The following is a 17,422-nucleotide window of genomic DNA, read 5'->3' on the forward strand; positions in this document are numbered from 1 at the left end:
ATTTTTTATATATACCCCTTCACCCGTGTCTGATTCATTACAGGTAGTTTCTCTCTAACATTGATTATCTGCCAATTTAATTCCACTCGCTGCTCTACAGCTGCACACACTCAGCTGACTGTGTGCTTATCAGTAATACATCTCTCCATACACCTTGTTATCGTTGTCTCGGCTTAGCCATCCAGCCTATGACTCACACGCCCCCCTCTTCCCCCCGCCCCTTTTTATGTATCTCCACTTGTCCATTATATCTCCCTTGTTTTAATGTACGTCAACACTGTTTTTAAGCCTTTTTTGATTAAGAAGCTGCTACATTCTGTCTGTATCTCCCGTCTGCCAGCCATACTTCTGCTTATCTGTAGATGTTTGAGAATATGTGGCGGCGGTTACATACATTACATTGGGCTCCAACAAAATGGCCGACGGATGCCCTTAGTAGCAGACATTTCAATGGCCTATTTAAGACCCACTGGTACACCCATTACTCATCCCCTGATGAAGTCATGTGTCATGACGCCACCCGTAGGGACAGGAAGTACCAGACCCCACACATCCTAACAGGAGGAACACGAGCACAGCGCTTGTTTTGTTTGGAAACATCTCACCATTGGAAATGTGAGTTTTTAACTTTTCTTTTATTAAACCTTTTTATGCGGAGCTGCACCATTGCCTTCCTTTTGTCTTTTGTTTATATACCCCTCCGAGCACCCAACACCCAGTGGATGCCTAGGTGGTAATGAAAGATAGAGGAAGTGCACCTATCAAGACGGATCGCACAAACTCGCCGTTCGTAGGAGATAGGCCCGCTGCTAGAGGCCTCCATGTGAGTGCACGTGCATGTGATATATTATCTTCCATACCTGCAGTCACAGTATTATGCCATATCTGCCCTTGTCTTTCACTTTCAACATGACCATTTGATTTGGAGATTTCGATGTCACCTCTACCCTGCTGAGCCTGTGAACATACAGTGTTTAATTGGTTTTAGGCTGTCCGTGCTATGGCCTGGAGGTGAGCCTTTTATACCACTAGAGGTGTGCGCACCGAAGTCTGCTCTTCAACCACGGGATACCCCCTTGGGCCTCTATTATTGTTCACAGTGCACTTTAAGATTTCAATATATGGTAAAAAAGCCGCGCCAATCTAAATAAATTTAAAAGTCAATGTCAGTCAGTGAATGAAAATTGGTGAAATCCCCATAAAAGCAATAAGATCAGATGGAGCCTTTGGTGTTGCTTGATAAGTGACACTAGGATTGCTAGGATTAGTCAAACCTCGAACCACCAGGTGACATGCATGCATTTAGTGCAAATCCTCCACTGTAAGAATAAGCAGCTTACCAAACGGCAAGCCTTTATTACAATTGGCTATAGCCCAGCCACGGCCTTTCAATCCTCTGGATTCCTCAGATGGAACACTTGTGTTAGGCAGCAAGATCCAAGGCTCAACAATAGGATGGAAAAAAGTTGCGGTTCACTCTCATTTACCCCCTCAGAAGATAGCAGCAATCAAGCGGTCCGAGCATATATACCGGAAGATAAAGAAGGGGCACAATAGCGTAATACCGCAGGATAAATTATTTATTTAAAAGGTAAAGTACTTACATAAGTACGAGTTAAAACAGCGTATGACAATAAGAAGTAAAGCCGGCCGGCTTGAGGAGCCCTCCTCCTTGGCGTGGTGACGTCACTGATGCAGCCTCCCAGACGCGTTTCGTCACTAATGGACGTTTTCAATGGGGGTAGGGCTAGCAGCAGTGAGACACCTTAATATAGTAGCCACTCAATGTAAACGGCGATCCATGGGAACAGACCCCGCCATCTTTTTTCCATCCTATTGTTGAGCCTTGGATCTTGCTGCCTAACACAAGTGTTCCATCTGAGGAATCCAGAGGATTGAAAGGCCGTGGCTGGGCTATAGCCAATTGTAATAAAGGCTTGCCGTTTGGTAAGCTGCTTATTCTTACGGTGGAGGATTTGCACTAAATGCATGCATGTCACCTGGTGGTTCGAGGTTTGACTAATCCTAGCAATCCTAGTGTCACTTATCAAGCAACACCAAAGGCTCCATCTGATCTTATTGCTTTTATGGGGATTTCACCAATTTTCATTCACTGACTGACATTGACTTTTAAATTTATTTAGATTGGCGCGGCTTTTTTACCATATATTGTTTTGTTTTTCCAACGTCAGCTGCTGCCTATAGACTCTGTGGTGGGAGCGCAGTTTTTTGTTTTTCCACTTTAAGATTTCATTTGTGTTATTTGACGTTTTTACCTCATTGTGGTCCCACATCTTCCCTCTTCTGGGACTCCATTTGGATTGTGTTATATTTGAACTATTTGGCACCATTTACATCAACTAAGCTGTTATTTGACTTCTTTACTTATTACGGTCCCACATCTTCCCTCTTCTGGGACTTCTGGGACCTCATTTGGATTGTGTTATATTTGAACTTTTTGGCACTATTCACATTAACTAAGCTGTTTGGTTTTACATGCTTCTCATGTTTGTGATGTTCATCATTTAATTTAATTATAGTGTATGATTAATATTTAATTTATGCTCACCATTACCGACTCACAGTCCTCCCACCCTCACTGGCTCTAGCGAATACTCAGTGGTGGGTTTTTGCTACTCACTTCCTTGTGCATCTGCTCTTTACCCTTCCTCACACAGCGCAGTCACCATCATCTATTTCATATCCCTGTATGTTGTGGTCGTTCAGGTGTTTATCTAATAGTTTTTTTAATGATCTATGCTCCCTGCTGAAACCACTGCTTGTGGAAGAGAATTCCACATCCTTACCGCTCTTACAGTAAAGAACCCCCAACGAAGTTTAAGGATAATTTGCTTTTCTTCTAAATTTAGTAAATAGCCGCGTATCTTTTTAAATTCCCTTTGCAAAAAAGTTTTATCCCTATTGTGGGGTCACCAGTACGGTATTTGTACATTGAAATCATATCCCCTCTCAAGCATCTCTTCTCCAACGCTGTCATAGGTGGAACGCACGCCAGTCTCCGTCGGACGGCTGAGATTTACACGGATACTTACCATGCCTTCCAGCCTCAATGCCAAGCTAAGGCATTTTCAAATGTAAGCAGCCATTTGGCTATTTATTTATGCATTCATCATTCAACAAACGGGATTACACTATTTGATACTATTCGTATTGTTCACATATCCTGATCTGAGCCATCCCTGGGAGTCTGACTATATCCAGGATTACATCTCTCTCTATGTAGCAAGTGTTACCTTGCACAAAGCGCAACTGACCTTTTTTTAAGTAAAGGGGTCTACATCTTGTGGTAAGCGGCCATCTATTCATTGAGCATTTCGGGTGTCATTTAGTGGTGGTGAAGGTGTCACTCCAAGATTACTACTGGATTTTCATTTACCATTGTTTATGGACTGGTCACAAAGGAATTCATTATTCTATTGATGCACTCTATTGCATATGGACTTATGTTGTTATTCTGTGTCATCAGTAACAGTTTACTTTTGATTCAATTTTTTGCACCATCTGATGTTTATTATTCTTATTTGATTAATCATTATCACCACATGTGGATAGGGTCTATCTATTAGCTTTTTTTCTGTTTGTCATTAGCTCTCTAGCGCCCCCACACTTTCACTTCCATTATTGCACTATTGGTATCTCCACATAGTATTTTGGGGAGCAGCTTTTAATTACTTTTTATTATAATTGGCGCAAGATACTTTTTCTTTCTCCAGAGAGAATAAGTTCAGTGCTTGCCCTGCTTAGCTTAGTATCGTCTGCAAATACGGAGATTAAGCTGATTATCCCATCCTCCAGATCGCTTATGAATAAGTTAAATAGGATTGGCCCAGGACAGAACCCTGGGGGACCCCACTTTCCACACTGGAGCATTCCGAGTACTCCCCATTTATCACTACCCTCTGAACTCGCCCCTGTAGCCAGTTTTCAATCCATGTACTCACCCTATGGTCCATGCCAATGGACCTTAATTTGAACAGTAAACATTTATGGGGAACTGTATCAAATGCTTTTGCAAAATCCAGTAACATCACGTCTACAGGCCTTCCTTTATCTAGATGGCAGCTCACCTCCTCATAGAAGATTAATAGATTGGTTTGGCAAGAACTTATGAATCTATGCTGATTACTGCTAATGATACCGGTTTCATTACTAAAATCTTGTATATAGTCCCTTATCATCCCCTCCAATAGCTTGCAAACTATTGATGTTAGGCTAACTGGTCTGTAGTTCCCAGGGATAAATCTTGGTTCTTTTTTAAATATTGGTGCTACATTGGCCTTTCTCCAGTCTGCTGGTACCGTTTCAGTAGACTGTTCGTAAGAATTAGGAACAATGGTCTGGCAATTACTTGACTGAGTTCCTGAAGGACCCTCGGGGGAAGACCATCTGGTCCCGGTGACTTATTAATGTTACGTTTTTCAGGTCCAAACATTGCAGTTTTGGTTACTAAAGCCCCCGTTTCCCTCTTCAAGATTGAGGAATAGAGTAAATTCAATACCTGGTGTGTCAGCTGTACACAGCCAAAAATAACCCGACGTGCTGAGGTCACCACCACCCCGTGTGCGAACGGACAGGTTAGTTTTGGTTATGTATGGCCGACGCACCAGATTTTAAGCATTATACTTTACATGTTGTGAGTACTATGGATTTTACTTATTAAAACCCCCAAAAGGATTTCACACTATGCAGAGCTTCTTGATAATTTTATGGTGCCACTTTCCATCTCTATCTAATGGGTGACACCGGAAGTGTGAAGTATCGTTGAGACGTGGAAAAGGCCCCGGCTGGGTGTTAAGCCACAGGTCCATCTCGAACCCCCTATAACAAGGGGTCCACCGGAGCTGGTAAGGGTTCTCTTCAGCTGGTGGTGGATACTCACCAGCGGTTTTGGTGATGGACGATGGACAGCATTGAAATTTGGTGGCGTTTTCAAACACATCATATTATTGTGGATATTTCACGATTTTGCTGCACTATTTTGTAATTCAAAAATGTAACACATTCTTTTGCAATTTTTGTATTTATTAGTATTTGATAAGTCCAATTGTTTTTGTTTCATTTACTAATCATATTAATATTAATTAGTGCGATTCATAATTTTTCCATATTTTAAAATATGTTGTAGTGTATCTTGGTCTGGCACCTAAAAGTTCCCATTCCCTTTTCTTCCATGTAGTTATATTCATTGGGATGTGGTGCCTTGCTCCCCATATCAGTGGTACTGTATCAATCAACTGTTTTTAAATGTGTATAATAAAGTTATAAATCTTTTTATACACAAGTGGATTTATGTTTCCTCACTGACAACTCCATGGCCATTAAAGTCCCATATAGGGGTTTCCCTTATCCCCCCTAAGCTTTTTTTGTTTCCTAATATCTGAACAGTGTCTGCATCTGATTGAATGCAGGAGCTGTTCAACTGTTCAGTTGAGGGATGCCTGGCATAAGCCATCCAACAGGGCCACCCACTGAGCAAATTCCAGATGAATTGGCCAAATCTCACTCTGTGTATTGCAAGCATTAGTGCTGGAACATAACCAAAATAAAAAGCCTGTAACCACAAAGCCAAGTTTGAACACCAGTATACACAACACACAATACAAAGATATTTACTATATTTATCGGCGTATAACACGCACTTTTCCCCCCTAAAATAAGGTGAAAAATCATGGGTGCAGGATATACGCCGATAGTGTACCTTGGGGAATGAGCGCCACCAGAATTTACCGAGCCTTCATCTCCTGTTTATTCGGCTCTGACGACACACACAGTCCTGCCTCCGCCACCGGCATAGGACCAGTGTTCTGTCAATCACAGGAGCTGGTCCAATGTCGATGGCGGAGGCGGGACTATGTATGTGACTGCCGACGCGACTGAGAGCCGAGTGAACAGGAGATGACGGCTCAGTGATTTCCTCACTGCACTAGAGATGGTGAGGCTGCAAATGGGCATCAGGCTGCATTGATGAGAGACGAGCTGCAGATGGGCACATAGGCTGCATTGAGGCTGCATAGATCAGGCTGCATTGAGGCTGCATATGGACACAGATCAGGCTGCATTGAGACTGCAGATGGACACAGATCAGGCTGCAAATGGGCACTAATCAGGCTGCATTGAGGCTGCAGATGGACACTGACCATTGTTTTGCTTCAAAGTGGTTTATTTTTCGTTTTATTCCTGAAACTTCCCTCTTAAATTGAAGGTGCATGTTATACACCTGTGCGTGTTATACGCCAATAAATACGGTATATTTATAGACAGGAGACATAAGGTTGTAATAGGAATACAAAGCGGACAGCCGGGTAATGAGATTCAGGGACTCACATTCAGCTGTTGGATGAGTTAGAATTCTCTTCATTGTCTGCAGAGAGAAAGTGTTAGATGATTATGGTTAGTTCCAACTCATATAGATATGAATGCCCATTTTCACACAGCAATTACCAATCAGAGAACATTAAGAGGACAGCAGAAAAGTGACTGACATCTATTACACCAGGTATGGAATAAAGGGAAATAGTTGATCATAAATGCTTATATCATAACAATTTCCAATAGCGGAATTCACTCCCAGCCAAGAAATAGCATAACTTGTCTTATGCGCATGCACTTGTTAAAGTTAAATTGGCACTCAGAAGTACTGTAGAATGTTCATTCTACAAAAATGTAGACATTGACATGGTACTCAAACAAAAAGTAATTCCAAATTAGTGAAGTCCATGAAGGCACCACTGAGTGGTCGCACAAGTGATTTTTATACATTCTCATCTGATCGATTGAACGAAATAGTAAAGATGTAAGGCCAACAAAAGATATGGTTTTGTTGTCAATAGTTGTGAGTAAGTTTACTGTACATATTTGTGTGTGGGCAGGTGCAGGGCCATCTTTAAGGCAGGGCAAAAGGGGCATTATTGTGGGGCCCAAAGCAGCTGCCCCATACTTGCCAACTATCCCAGTTTAAACTCTCTCATCCCCTGCGGTTTTAGTCCAGTGCTGTGTCCTGATATCTCAGTTTGAAGTTCTGTTACTAATGCTGCCCAGCTCTGCCCTATTGTGTACAGATGACTCATCTGCAGACTCTGTGTTTACATGTAAATACCAGCATTGATATGTAAATAGCGGCTGCATTCATATGTAAATAGCTGTGGCAGGCAGCATTTATATGTAAATAGAGGCAGTATTCATATGTATATCATGCCCCCCTAAGGTCATATCCACCATCACCTATACGGAATGCTGCCCACTGGCGAGATAAAGGGGCATGCTGGAATATGGTCACCCCCCCCCCCCCCCCCCTCAGCACTGCCACTGATCCCAGGAGTCCTAGGATCCATAGGAGTTTTCTGTCTATTAATGGGTCCCCTCGCCTTCTCAGGTCATGTGTGCAGGCAGTGAGGGATGATGTGCTGTAACCTCTAGCAACTAATCAGTGGGCCGTAAAGTGTGCTGTAACCTCTAGCAACCAGTCAGTAAGTGGTAATGATACACTGTAACCTCTGGAAACCAATCGCAATCGCTGCCTGATCTGATTCAGTAAACAGATTTCGAGTCTAGCTGCTATTTATTGTATGTCTCAAAGCAGGTAGAAAGCGAACTGCATGGAACTTGCCCAGGGTCCAATCAATTAAAGATGGCAGGTGCACACATATGCATATGTGTTTTTATTTATGTGTGAAGTAAGCTGAGAACCATTTTAAACTTCCAAAGCAGGGGTGTAAAACCTGTGGTCCATGGGCCGCATGGGGCCAAGATGATTATGAATGCAGCCCAACACAAAACTTACTAAAAACATTTAATTTTGGGGGGGGGGGGGTATTTTTCTGTAAAAGAAAAAAGTGTCTCTTTACTGGACTTTTAGAAGTTTTATCTTCCCAAAGAAAAATCTCCCACTCTTTACAATCACACCTTTTTCATGTAGTGAGTTTTCAGCAACACCTATGTTGTGCGCGCCGCGTTTGAGGGCGGGGTTTGGCAATTTTAGTGTGTATAAAGGGTGTGACGTGATACACCGCCCGTGCCCCTGGAAGACGCAGATTATTGCGAAACGGTGTAAAGCGAAACTTCACTTCCCATTTTACCTACCAACAGGAATGGGTTTACCTGCAGGCGACCGGCGGGCACCGCAGGTTTAAGGCTGTTCATTTCTTGATCTGATGTAAGTGTGTTTTTCATCTTTTCTTTAATAAATCCTATACGGTTTTACACTATGGGAGCTATTTTTGTTGTTTTTTTGGTATGATCTCTGCCATTGGAGTCCATCGAGTCTGTGGGTGATTTGATTTGACCCATCATCATTTGGATTTGACTGTAATAGAGTGAGCTGCATCTTTTTTTAAAGCGGTCTTTGATCCTCTGTAATAGGGGGTCACTGAGATCCGGTAAGCAGGCACTTCTCTCGGTGGTGGATCCTATCAAACAACTTCTATCTGTGAAGCAATTACAGCATTTGGAAGAGACTGTTTTCACATGGGTGTTTCAACTCGAGTCTATTATAATATTTTCACAATATTTCCACTGGTGTTTTTTCCTGGACTTTTCGGTTTATACAACACTTATTGGCTTCACGCAATAATACAGTGTTCAGTTCATTGGACTATTACATGAATTTTTGTATTTTATTCACTTGTATTTATTTACTTATTTGCACTAAGCGACAGTTATTCACATTTTTGTTCATATTTGGTGCAGATTGACTATAGTTAGTACAACCTATATTTTTCCACCTATAAATGTGAGCAACTATTTTCAAGGATGAGGCACACAAAGGGCAAAATTATAACCAAAATATCTGATGAACACCTTGAGAATTCATTGAGAATGGTTACTCCATCCATCCAACCAGATATTGATGTGTTCATTTATCAAAAACCGTATTAAATATCACACTAGTTTTATATTCCCCTTTTTTACTTTTATAATAATTTTTCATTTTCTTTTTTTATGACATTTTATTACTCAGATACATAATCTATAGCAGTGATTGTTAACTGGTGATCTGCCCGACTTTTTCCGCTCCTCAGCTCTCCTTATTGTTTGTGTATTTTATGTGCGGCCCAAGACCATTCCTCTTCTTCCAATATGGCCCAGAATAAAAAAAAAGGGGGGGTTTTTGGGACTTTAAATGAGATGCGTTTTTAAACAAACAGTAGTATAAGTAAAATAGTAAATGTTTATAACCAGGCTCATACTTGCCACCCAAACAGCAAGCCAAATTCAACTGTCTAACTGTATATGTTAAAAGCAGAGGATTGGTTGCACGCATTTGCAAGTACATGAGTAAGCTGCCGAGCCAGTGACAAGGTGCTCTGCGATCTGCAGTCCTAACTAAAAACTTTTCAAGTCTCCTCAGCTCTCCATATTGTTTATGCATTTTATGTCCGGCCCCTGACCATTCCTCTTCTTCCAATATGGCCCAGGAAGGTCAAAAAGGTTGGACACCCCTGTTCTAAACCTTAGACCAAAGACAAATCTTTTCTGTACATACTCAGCCAATAAAGCTGATACTGACAACATAATAGACTCTTTACAAGAGTAATGCCCCATACACACGTGCAGGATTTCAGATGGGAAAAGTTCCCGTCATAAATCCCGAGGGGAAAGGCGAGAACCTGCTCGGTAAGTCTTTCCCCCTACACACGAGAGGTTTTCCCGACAGGAAAACTGCGATGGAGCTTTGGTTGGGAATCCCGGCCGTGTGTATGCTCCATCGCAGTTTTTCCCATTGGAAAACTGCCAAAAAACGCCGGGCAAAAGTCCGCCGGTTTTCCCGGTGGGAAAAAAAAAAAAGAGAGCTGGTTCTCTTTTTTGTACGGCAGTTTTGGGCAATTTTCCCGTTGGAAAAACACATGGCCAGGATTTCCAGCCAAAAGCTCTCCTCACAGTTTTCCTGACGGGAAAACCGTCCGTGTGTACGCAGCTTAACAGTCTCTATACCCCTGGTGCCCAATCTGCAGGCTGAGGGCCAAATTGAGCCCTTTGGCATTTGTTGCATGACCCTCCTACCTCAGCAGTTGGTTGTGGGTGCAATGATTTGTGAAGGAACTGCAATGGCAGTGATCTCCAACAGTGTTTTATAACAAGTTCCCAGACGCCGATTGCCCCCTGCACCATTCCTCCAATCTCCAACCATACCTATAGCATGTTCACAGTCTGACAGCTGCTGTGGTACAGAATGTCCACACATAATCTTCTGTAGTATTATATAAACATTTGGGGTTGAATTACTAAAGGCACATAGACTGTTCCCTTGCTTCAGCGCTTAGTAATGGAGGTAAAGCTCTGCTGACTTCCACCATCCAATCACCTGCAGGCAAAACTGCTATTTGGTTATCTTTCTAGCACGTGATTGGGTATTCTTTACAAAGTGAAGCTTTACCACATTTATTAATTAAAGTGGATGTAAACCCCATTCATGAAATGTGACCTGGGCACATCTATCTGTAGTGTTTACTTCTCTCCCCAAAGCCCGAAGTCCTGTGTCTTTTTGCTACTCCGTTCCTCTGTTATCAGCATGAAAACTTTTGACAAGTTCTCTGACACAGGAGATAAAAGCAGCCGAAAATTTGTGTTGGGAGGGAACTTGGAGACAGATTAGCAGAGAGTTTGTCTATTCACAGCATGTATCTTTGTTCCTTTGCTTATGTGGAAGGAGAGGGGGGGGTGTGCCATTCCTCCAATCAGCTGTCACACAGTGTATGCCAAGACCCCACTCCCACTGCTGAAACAGGAAGAAAAAATTCTAACATAATGTTCACTTTCTAAACAGTATATAAAGCTGAAGACAGCAGATATACAAATAAAACTTATGTAGAAGGATTTGTTTCATCCTTGTGCGTCATCTGAGGCTGTTCACTTTACTAGGTATATGTGAGGGTTTACATCCACTTTAACCTCCCTGGCGGTATGACTCTTTCCGAAAAAAGGTGCTGAAAGCGGTACCATTATTTGCAAGGAAATTTGGCGTTTTATACTGTAGGTCTGTAATTCTTAGGAATAACGCACTTAACTACTTGCCGACCGCCCACCGTCGTTATACGTCCTCACTTTAAAGATGAATATCTCGGTAACGGCAGCAGCTGCTGCCACAATCGAGATATTCATCTCTTCTGTGGGCGGCCGTGTAAATGATAATGGCGGTCTACGCGGCGGATTCGCAGCGAGATCGCCGTTATCGGTGGCGGGAGAGGGCCCCCCCCCTCCCGCGCCCTCCGCCGCTTACCGTAGCCGTCGGTAGCGGCGGAGGGGATCGCGACCGTTCGCTAGCTGAGCGGGGACGAGACTGAAGGAAAAATCTCCTTCGCCCGTCCACATAGCTCTGCTGGGCGGAAGTGACGTCAAAACGTCAGTCCCGCCCAGCCTCTTAAAGAAACATTTTTTTTTTTTGTCATTTGAAAAAATGACATTTCCAAATTTGTTCTTTCTTTTTGCATTTAAGCCTAAATATGAGATCTGAGGTCTTTTTGACCCCAGATCTCATATTTAAGAGGACCTGTCATGCTTTTTTCTACTACAAGGGATGTTTACATTCCTTGTAATAGGAATAAAAGTGATAATTTTTTTTTTTTTTTTCAGTGTTAAAAATTGTAAAATAAAAAAAAATCTAATTGCGAAAACCCCCAAAAAAATTTTTTAAAGCGCCCCGTCGAGCTCGCGCGTAGAAGCGGACGTATACGCGAGTAGCGCCCGCATATGAAAACGGTATTCAAACCACACAAGTGAGGTATCGCAGCGATCGTTAGAGCGAGAGCAATAATTTTAGCCTTAGGCCTACTCTGTAACTCAAAAAATGCAACCTGTAGAATTTTTTAAACGTCGCCTATCAAGATTTTTAAGGGTAAAAGTTTGACGCCATGCCACGAGCGGGCGCAATTTTTAAGCGTGACATGTTGGGTATCATTTTACTCGGCGTAACATTATCTTTCACAATATATAAAAAAATTGGGCCAAATTTATTGTTGTCTTATTTTTAAATTTAAAAAAGTGAATTTTTTCCAAAAAAAGTGCGCTTGTAAGACCGCTGCGCAAATACGGTGTGACAAAAAGTATTGCAATGACTGCCATTTTATTCTCTAGGGTGTTAGAAAAAATATATATAATGTTTGGGGGTTTTAAGTAATTTTCTAGCAAAAAAAATGGTTTTGTCTCGTAAACACCGACTCTGAAAAACAGGCCCGGGGCTAAAGTGGTTAAATCTGACCAAACCAGAGTCTAATAGGCATCCCGGGTATGACATTTTTTTTAAAACAAAATTATAAATTATAATATAATAAATAATTATAACAAATAATAATATAATTCTAATAAAAATTATTCAATAATGTAATCAACTCAAAATCACTGAAATTTGCTCAGTTGCAGAATTGTCGCTGTCATTATTATTTTTTTATGACGAATTTCCCCACAAATCGCTATCGCACAATTCTGCAAGTGATTATAATTTATTATCGCTGTTTTCTAGCTGCTCTAAAACCATTTTTGACATAAAGAGACACCTTTGGTTGCTATGGACAATCTACAGTTTGCAGGGAGAAAGAACCGTTTTTATTATCTAAAAGTACATGTAGAACACTGGGCAGACCACTAGGGACAAATGGGGTGTGTGTTTTTTTACATACAGTACTGTAATCTATAAGATTACAGTATACTGTATGTAAGGCGTTTGTTTACCTTTTTGAATTTGGCGCCGTTCTCTGCTCCCGTGCGTCGTAACGTCGCAGGGAATGGAGATCGGCGGCACAGGAGGACACTGTGTGAATCGAGCGAGGTCCCGCTCGCTCACACAGCGCGGTGGCATCGCTGGATCCAGGGACAAGGTAAGTAAACCAAGCATATGGATGCTGCGAGGCAAGCCCGAGTCTGACTCTGGGTTACCGATCGCAGCACAAAAATCTCACCCCGAGTCAGACTCGGGAATACCGCCAGGGGGTTAAGCTCTGGAGCAACTGCAAATTGCAAAGTGCACAGTCTATTTGCCTTTAGTGAATCAACCCCTATGTGAGGCCCTTTGGTGATGTTGGGACTGGAGCGGAGGTCCACTAAACCTCATTTGACAACTACGGCTCTGTACCAAACCTATCAGGTCAATTCAAATCATTTCTATATATCATTAACATCACATGATAAAACACATAATGTTACTTACTGGGAGCTGGTACATAAATGTTAGGATTAGCAAGCCTCTTGCCTGAAATAGAGATAAATAGATTAGGGACCAGAACCAGGAAATTATTTGTTCTCTTAATAAATAAAATAAAAGTCAGTGAGGTTATTCTCTTCAGCTAATTCTGACAATAAATGTTATCTCCATTTAATGCTTACAGTGTTAGTATGAGTCAGTTAACTCACGAGTTTCCCAGGTGAGTTGACACGCATGTCATATATTGCAGTTCTAATGTCCATCCATACCTTACCCTACATTGCCCGTGCCAACTACATCCTCTAATATGAATGATATCCCAAATCCAGCCTTGTTTCTCCACCCAAAAGTTGACTGCAAGTATTTTCATGTGGGGAAAATGACAATACCTCTATATAGGGTTCAGGTGATCTTACACTTTATTACAATCTATGGATTCTAGCCATTACTACTCAAGTTCACTTTACTCTGAAAAGTGTTCACCTTTCATCCACCATCCATAGCCCCAAATATGGATGGACATGGCTGCTTTGTAATGAAGATTTCCTCTATACAAGTTGTCACAATAGACCTCAATCTGTCCTAACAGAGAGCTTGGCATAATATAATAGTGCCATTTATTCCAAAGTGTGAGATTGTCTTGTTGGGTCCCAAACCGAACTCCAAAAAAGCCATGGTCTCCATGCACTGCACTTATGATGTGTGCAGTTTGGAATAAATGGCTCTATTATATTAGCCTATAACTGAACTATACACCAACAGTTCTATATGTACATCTGGCTGATGGGTCATAAAAGAATGATTTTCTGGATTCTGTCTCATAATGAGAAATAATAATTTTACATGATGGAATGAGAATGTTCTAAGGATTTACTGTGTTCATTTTTTGGAAAATCTTTATTTATACAAAGATATAATAACAAAACAGTAAAGACAAAAATAGGGGTATTGGCCCTAATCAGACTTTCAGCGGGACAGTAAACAATAGAGATGTGTAAAAAATATATATAAATGTTTAGAATTTCTTCCTTTTCAGCTGACATTTGGGCTTGTCGGTTGAAAAGGAAGACATTCTTCTTATATCCATTTTCTCCATATGCGACTTTTGAAGTCATATATACCGTTTACTTGGAAATTACAGCTTGTTTCCCCATTTTTGCTTCGTCCAGCATTGCACCTTCTTTGCGTGGCTCGTACTCTCTCCTCTATTGGATGTCTGTGTTGGCTATATGCTAACCAAGAATTGAATTTGTGAGAGTGAGATCCCTTTCTTGCTTCTACAATTACTGTTTTCCTGAATTTGCATCCTGAAGAAGCCCCAAGGTGAAACGCATTGATGCATTCGGGTTCTCATCTTTTATATGTATTCATATGTATGATTTTTAATTCTTGTATTGTTCTTGTATCCAATGTCATATATGTTGTTCTCTTTTTCTTTATTAAACATTTATATATACTTTTTACACATCTATATTGTTTACTGTGCCACTGAAAAAACTATTAGGGCCAATACCCCTATTTTTTTTCCTTTTTCTTTACTGCATTATTTACGAATGGTGGCAATGTGAGTGCTATTTGTCTATTTATATAAAAACAAAACAAGATACAGGGAAAACTGACAAATCCATATTCCCTAGGAGGACTTTTTGATTCCTTTAGACCAGGGATATGCAATTAGCGGATCTCCAGCTGTTACAAAACTACAAGTCCCATCATGCCTCTGCCTCTGGGTGTCATGCTTGTGGCTGTCAGTCTTGCTATGCCTCATGGGACTTTTAGTTCTGCAACAGCTGGAGGTTTGCCAATTGCATATCCCTGGACTTTAGTCCCTCCTCACCATAGCCTGTATGTTTATAGTCTGTAAAAATATACTGAAAAATTGTTAAATGGGTGTCCTATAAAGCCTTCATAAATAGCCCCCCTTTTTTTTTTTTACTCAGTAGAGAAATGATTTACTGTATTTGCTTTCAACTGATGAGTCTGTGCCAGACTGATGTCTAGTTCTCATATATGGTGAATAGAGTTCTGGTAACATGTGGGAATCAGCTCACCTGAAAGTTTCCTCCGGTATACAAGGAATCCAATAACAGAAACGAAAATGAGCATTACAGCAACAGCAACAACACTGATAATTATAGGCATATTGTCCTTAGAGTTTGCATTGGGATCTGAGGGGGAAACACAAACATGACATGTAAGTTCTGAGAATTTTCTCAATGTAGCCCCAACTTCATCTGATTACATGGAAGCACATTACTATTCTCACAGGGTTCCATAAATGAATATTCTACATAAAAATCTACAGGCAGACTTCTTCCTATAACACACATGGCCTGTACACACGACCAGGATTCCCGACGGCAAAAAATCCAGAGGGGAAAACCCGAGAACCTGTTCTCTACTTTTCCCCCGTACACACGTTCGGTTTTCCCGTTGGGAAAACTAAGATTAGAGCTTTTCCTAGGGAATCTCGACCGTGTGTATGCTACATCTAAGTTTTTCCCCACAGGAAAACGGCCAAAAAACTGCCATTTTCCGCTGGGAAAAAGTCAGCCGGGAATCCTGACGGGAAAAAAGAGAGCTGGTTCTCTTTTTTTGCCAGCCGATTCTGGCAGTTTTCCCGTCGGAAAACCCGGTCGTCTGTACGGGGCAACAGAGGGGTGATTTTCTATAAAAAGCAAGACCGATCAAATGCATATTTCACTTTTCCAAGTCAGCAGGTTGAATAACTTACCAGATCTTTATACAGTATATGTTGTTCATGATTACAAAGAGATTCCTGTGCTGGGTTCCGAGCTCCATTGGTTATGAACCCCCCTCAATACCCAACAATCAGGAAAAAGAAACCCAAGCCCTGTGGCCAACCACTGCTAGCTGAATAATCAATGATACTCCATAAAAAGAGAATCAGCTCCATCTCTATATGTGATTTGAATTTTAACATGGTTATTAGAATAGGACTTTAAAACACTAATGTTGGTCAGTACCAGTTGGTTGGATTCGAGTAACTCAAAGACCATGTAGATGTTGGACTTTTTTCAGGTGTACAATAGATGGACTAGAACACAAGACACCTTGTCAATGTCTGTTGTTGGTGTATTTGTTGTTGGAAAATTTCCAGAAATTATGAGGCACAACAATAAATATCACAAAACAATAGTAGGGGTAAAACAGCTACTAATGGGATTCTCAGTGTGTCATACTCTGTTGTATGGCTGGAATATCAAATGAAACAATGGGCTAAATTGAATGGAAAAGACTTCAAGGAGCCAAATTAAAGTAGTTGCAAACCAGACCTGAAATATGAATAACGTATATATCCCTGTATAGTATGTACTTGTCTCAATTAAAGTGATAATATAGGTTTGATTAAAAAAAAAAAAAAAAAAAAAACACAACAAACATATCATACTTACCTCCACTGTGCAGGTCGTTTTCAACCCAGAACATGCTCTTCTGGGGTTCCCCGGCGGCTCTCTTGGCTCCTTTCCACATCCGATAACCCCCTTAGGAGAGCGCTTCCCAGAGGGGGTTATCTTGCGGGCGCGCTCCCGTGTCCAGCATTCGGCGTCCATAGCCGGACTCGGCACCGCCCCCCTGGTGCCTGCGTCATTGGATTCGATTGACAGCAGCAGGAGCCAATGGCTGCACTGCTATCACTCTATCCAATGAAGAGCTGAGAACCCATGGAGAGAGCAATGGCAGAATCGTGCCCACGGAAATTCGGGCCTCAGGTAAGTAATATGGGGGGGCCGGACACTGCAAGGTGTTTTTTTACCTTCGTGTTTTTTCACGCATTAAGGTTTGCAACCCCTTTGAGCGCACCAAGTCCCTTCTGACACATTTTCCTGACACCAAAAGAAAAAAGACAACAGGGGAGGGAGCTTCAGCACACAGCCTATGATTGACAGCCTCAGCTCTGTTCCTGTGTGAAGGGAGTGTGTCTCTTGCATCCAATCAGCTCTCCAGTGTGTAACTTCAGTTCTTCGCTCCCCCCCCCCCTTTTATAAAAAGACAGACAAGCTTTATAAATTCGGGACTTTAAACAGATGAGGAAAGGAGAAGATAACAGAAAACAGATACAACTTATGTAGAAGGATTTGTTTCACCTCTGTATCACCCGAGGCTAATCTCTTCACTGAGTATATGGAAGGGTTTACAACCACTTTAAATCTACTAACAGTACAGTAATAACATTATGGTAATGATTGCAACTGACAATATTTTGTGTAACTGTTATAAACTGAAGATCAGCTGAGCTTTGATTCA

The 17,422-nt window shown here is 41.5% G+C and overlaps 1 protein-coding gene across 1 annotated transcript in view; it reads right to left on the reverse strand.

The window, feature by feature from the left end:
* LOC120914298 (class I histocompatibility antigen, F10 alpha chain-like) overlaps positions 1-17,422 on the reverse strand; it is a 63,151-nt gene that overhangs the window by 21,833 nt on the left and 23,896 nt on the right. Inside the window, exons 5-7 of the mRNA XM_040324931.1 lie at positions 15,205-15,321; positions 13,160-13,201; positions 6,346-6,382 (exon numbers count right to left, since the gene is read on the reverse strand). Coding sequence (XP_040180865.1) covers positions 6,348-6,382; positions 13,160-13,201; positions 15,205-15,321 — 194 coding nt within the window. The 3' untranslated portion in view covers positions 6,346-6,347. The remainder of the gene's footprint in view (positions 1-6,345; positions 6,383-13,159; positions 13,202-15,204; positions 15,322-17,422) is intronic.

This window comes from Rana temporaria, chromosome 9, assembly GCF_905171775.1.
Source record: "Rana temporaria chromosome 9, aRanTem1.1, whole genome shotgun sequence".
Lineage (NCBI taxonomy): Eukaryota > Metazoa > Chordata > Amphibia > Anura > Ranidae > Rana > Rana temporaria.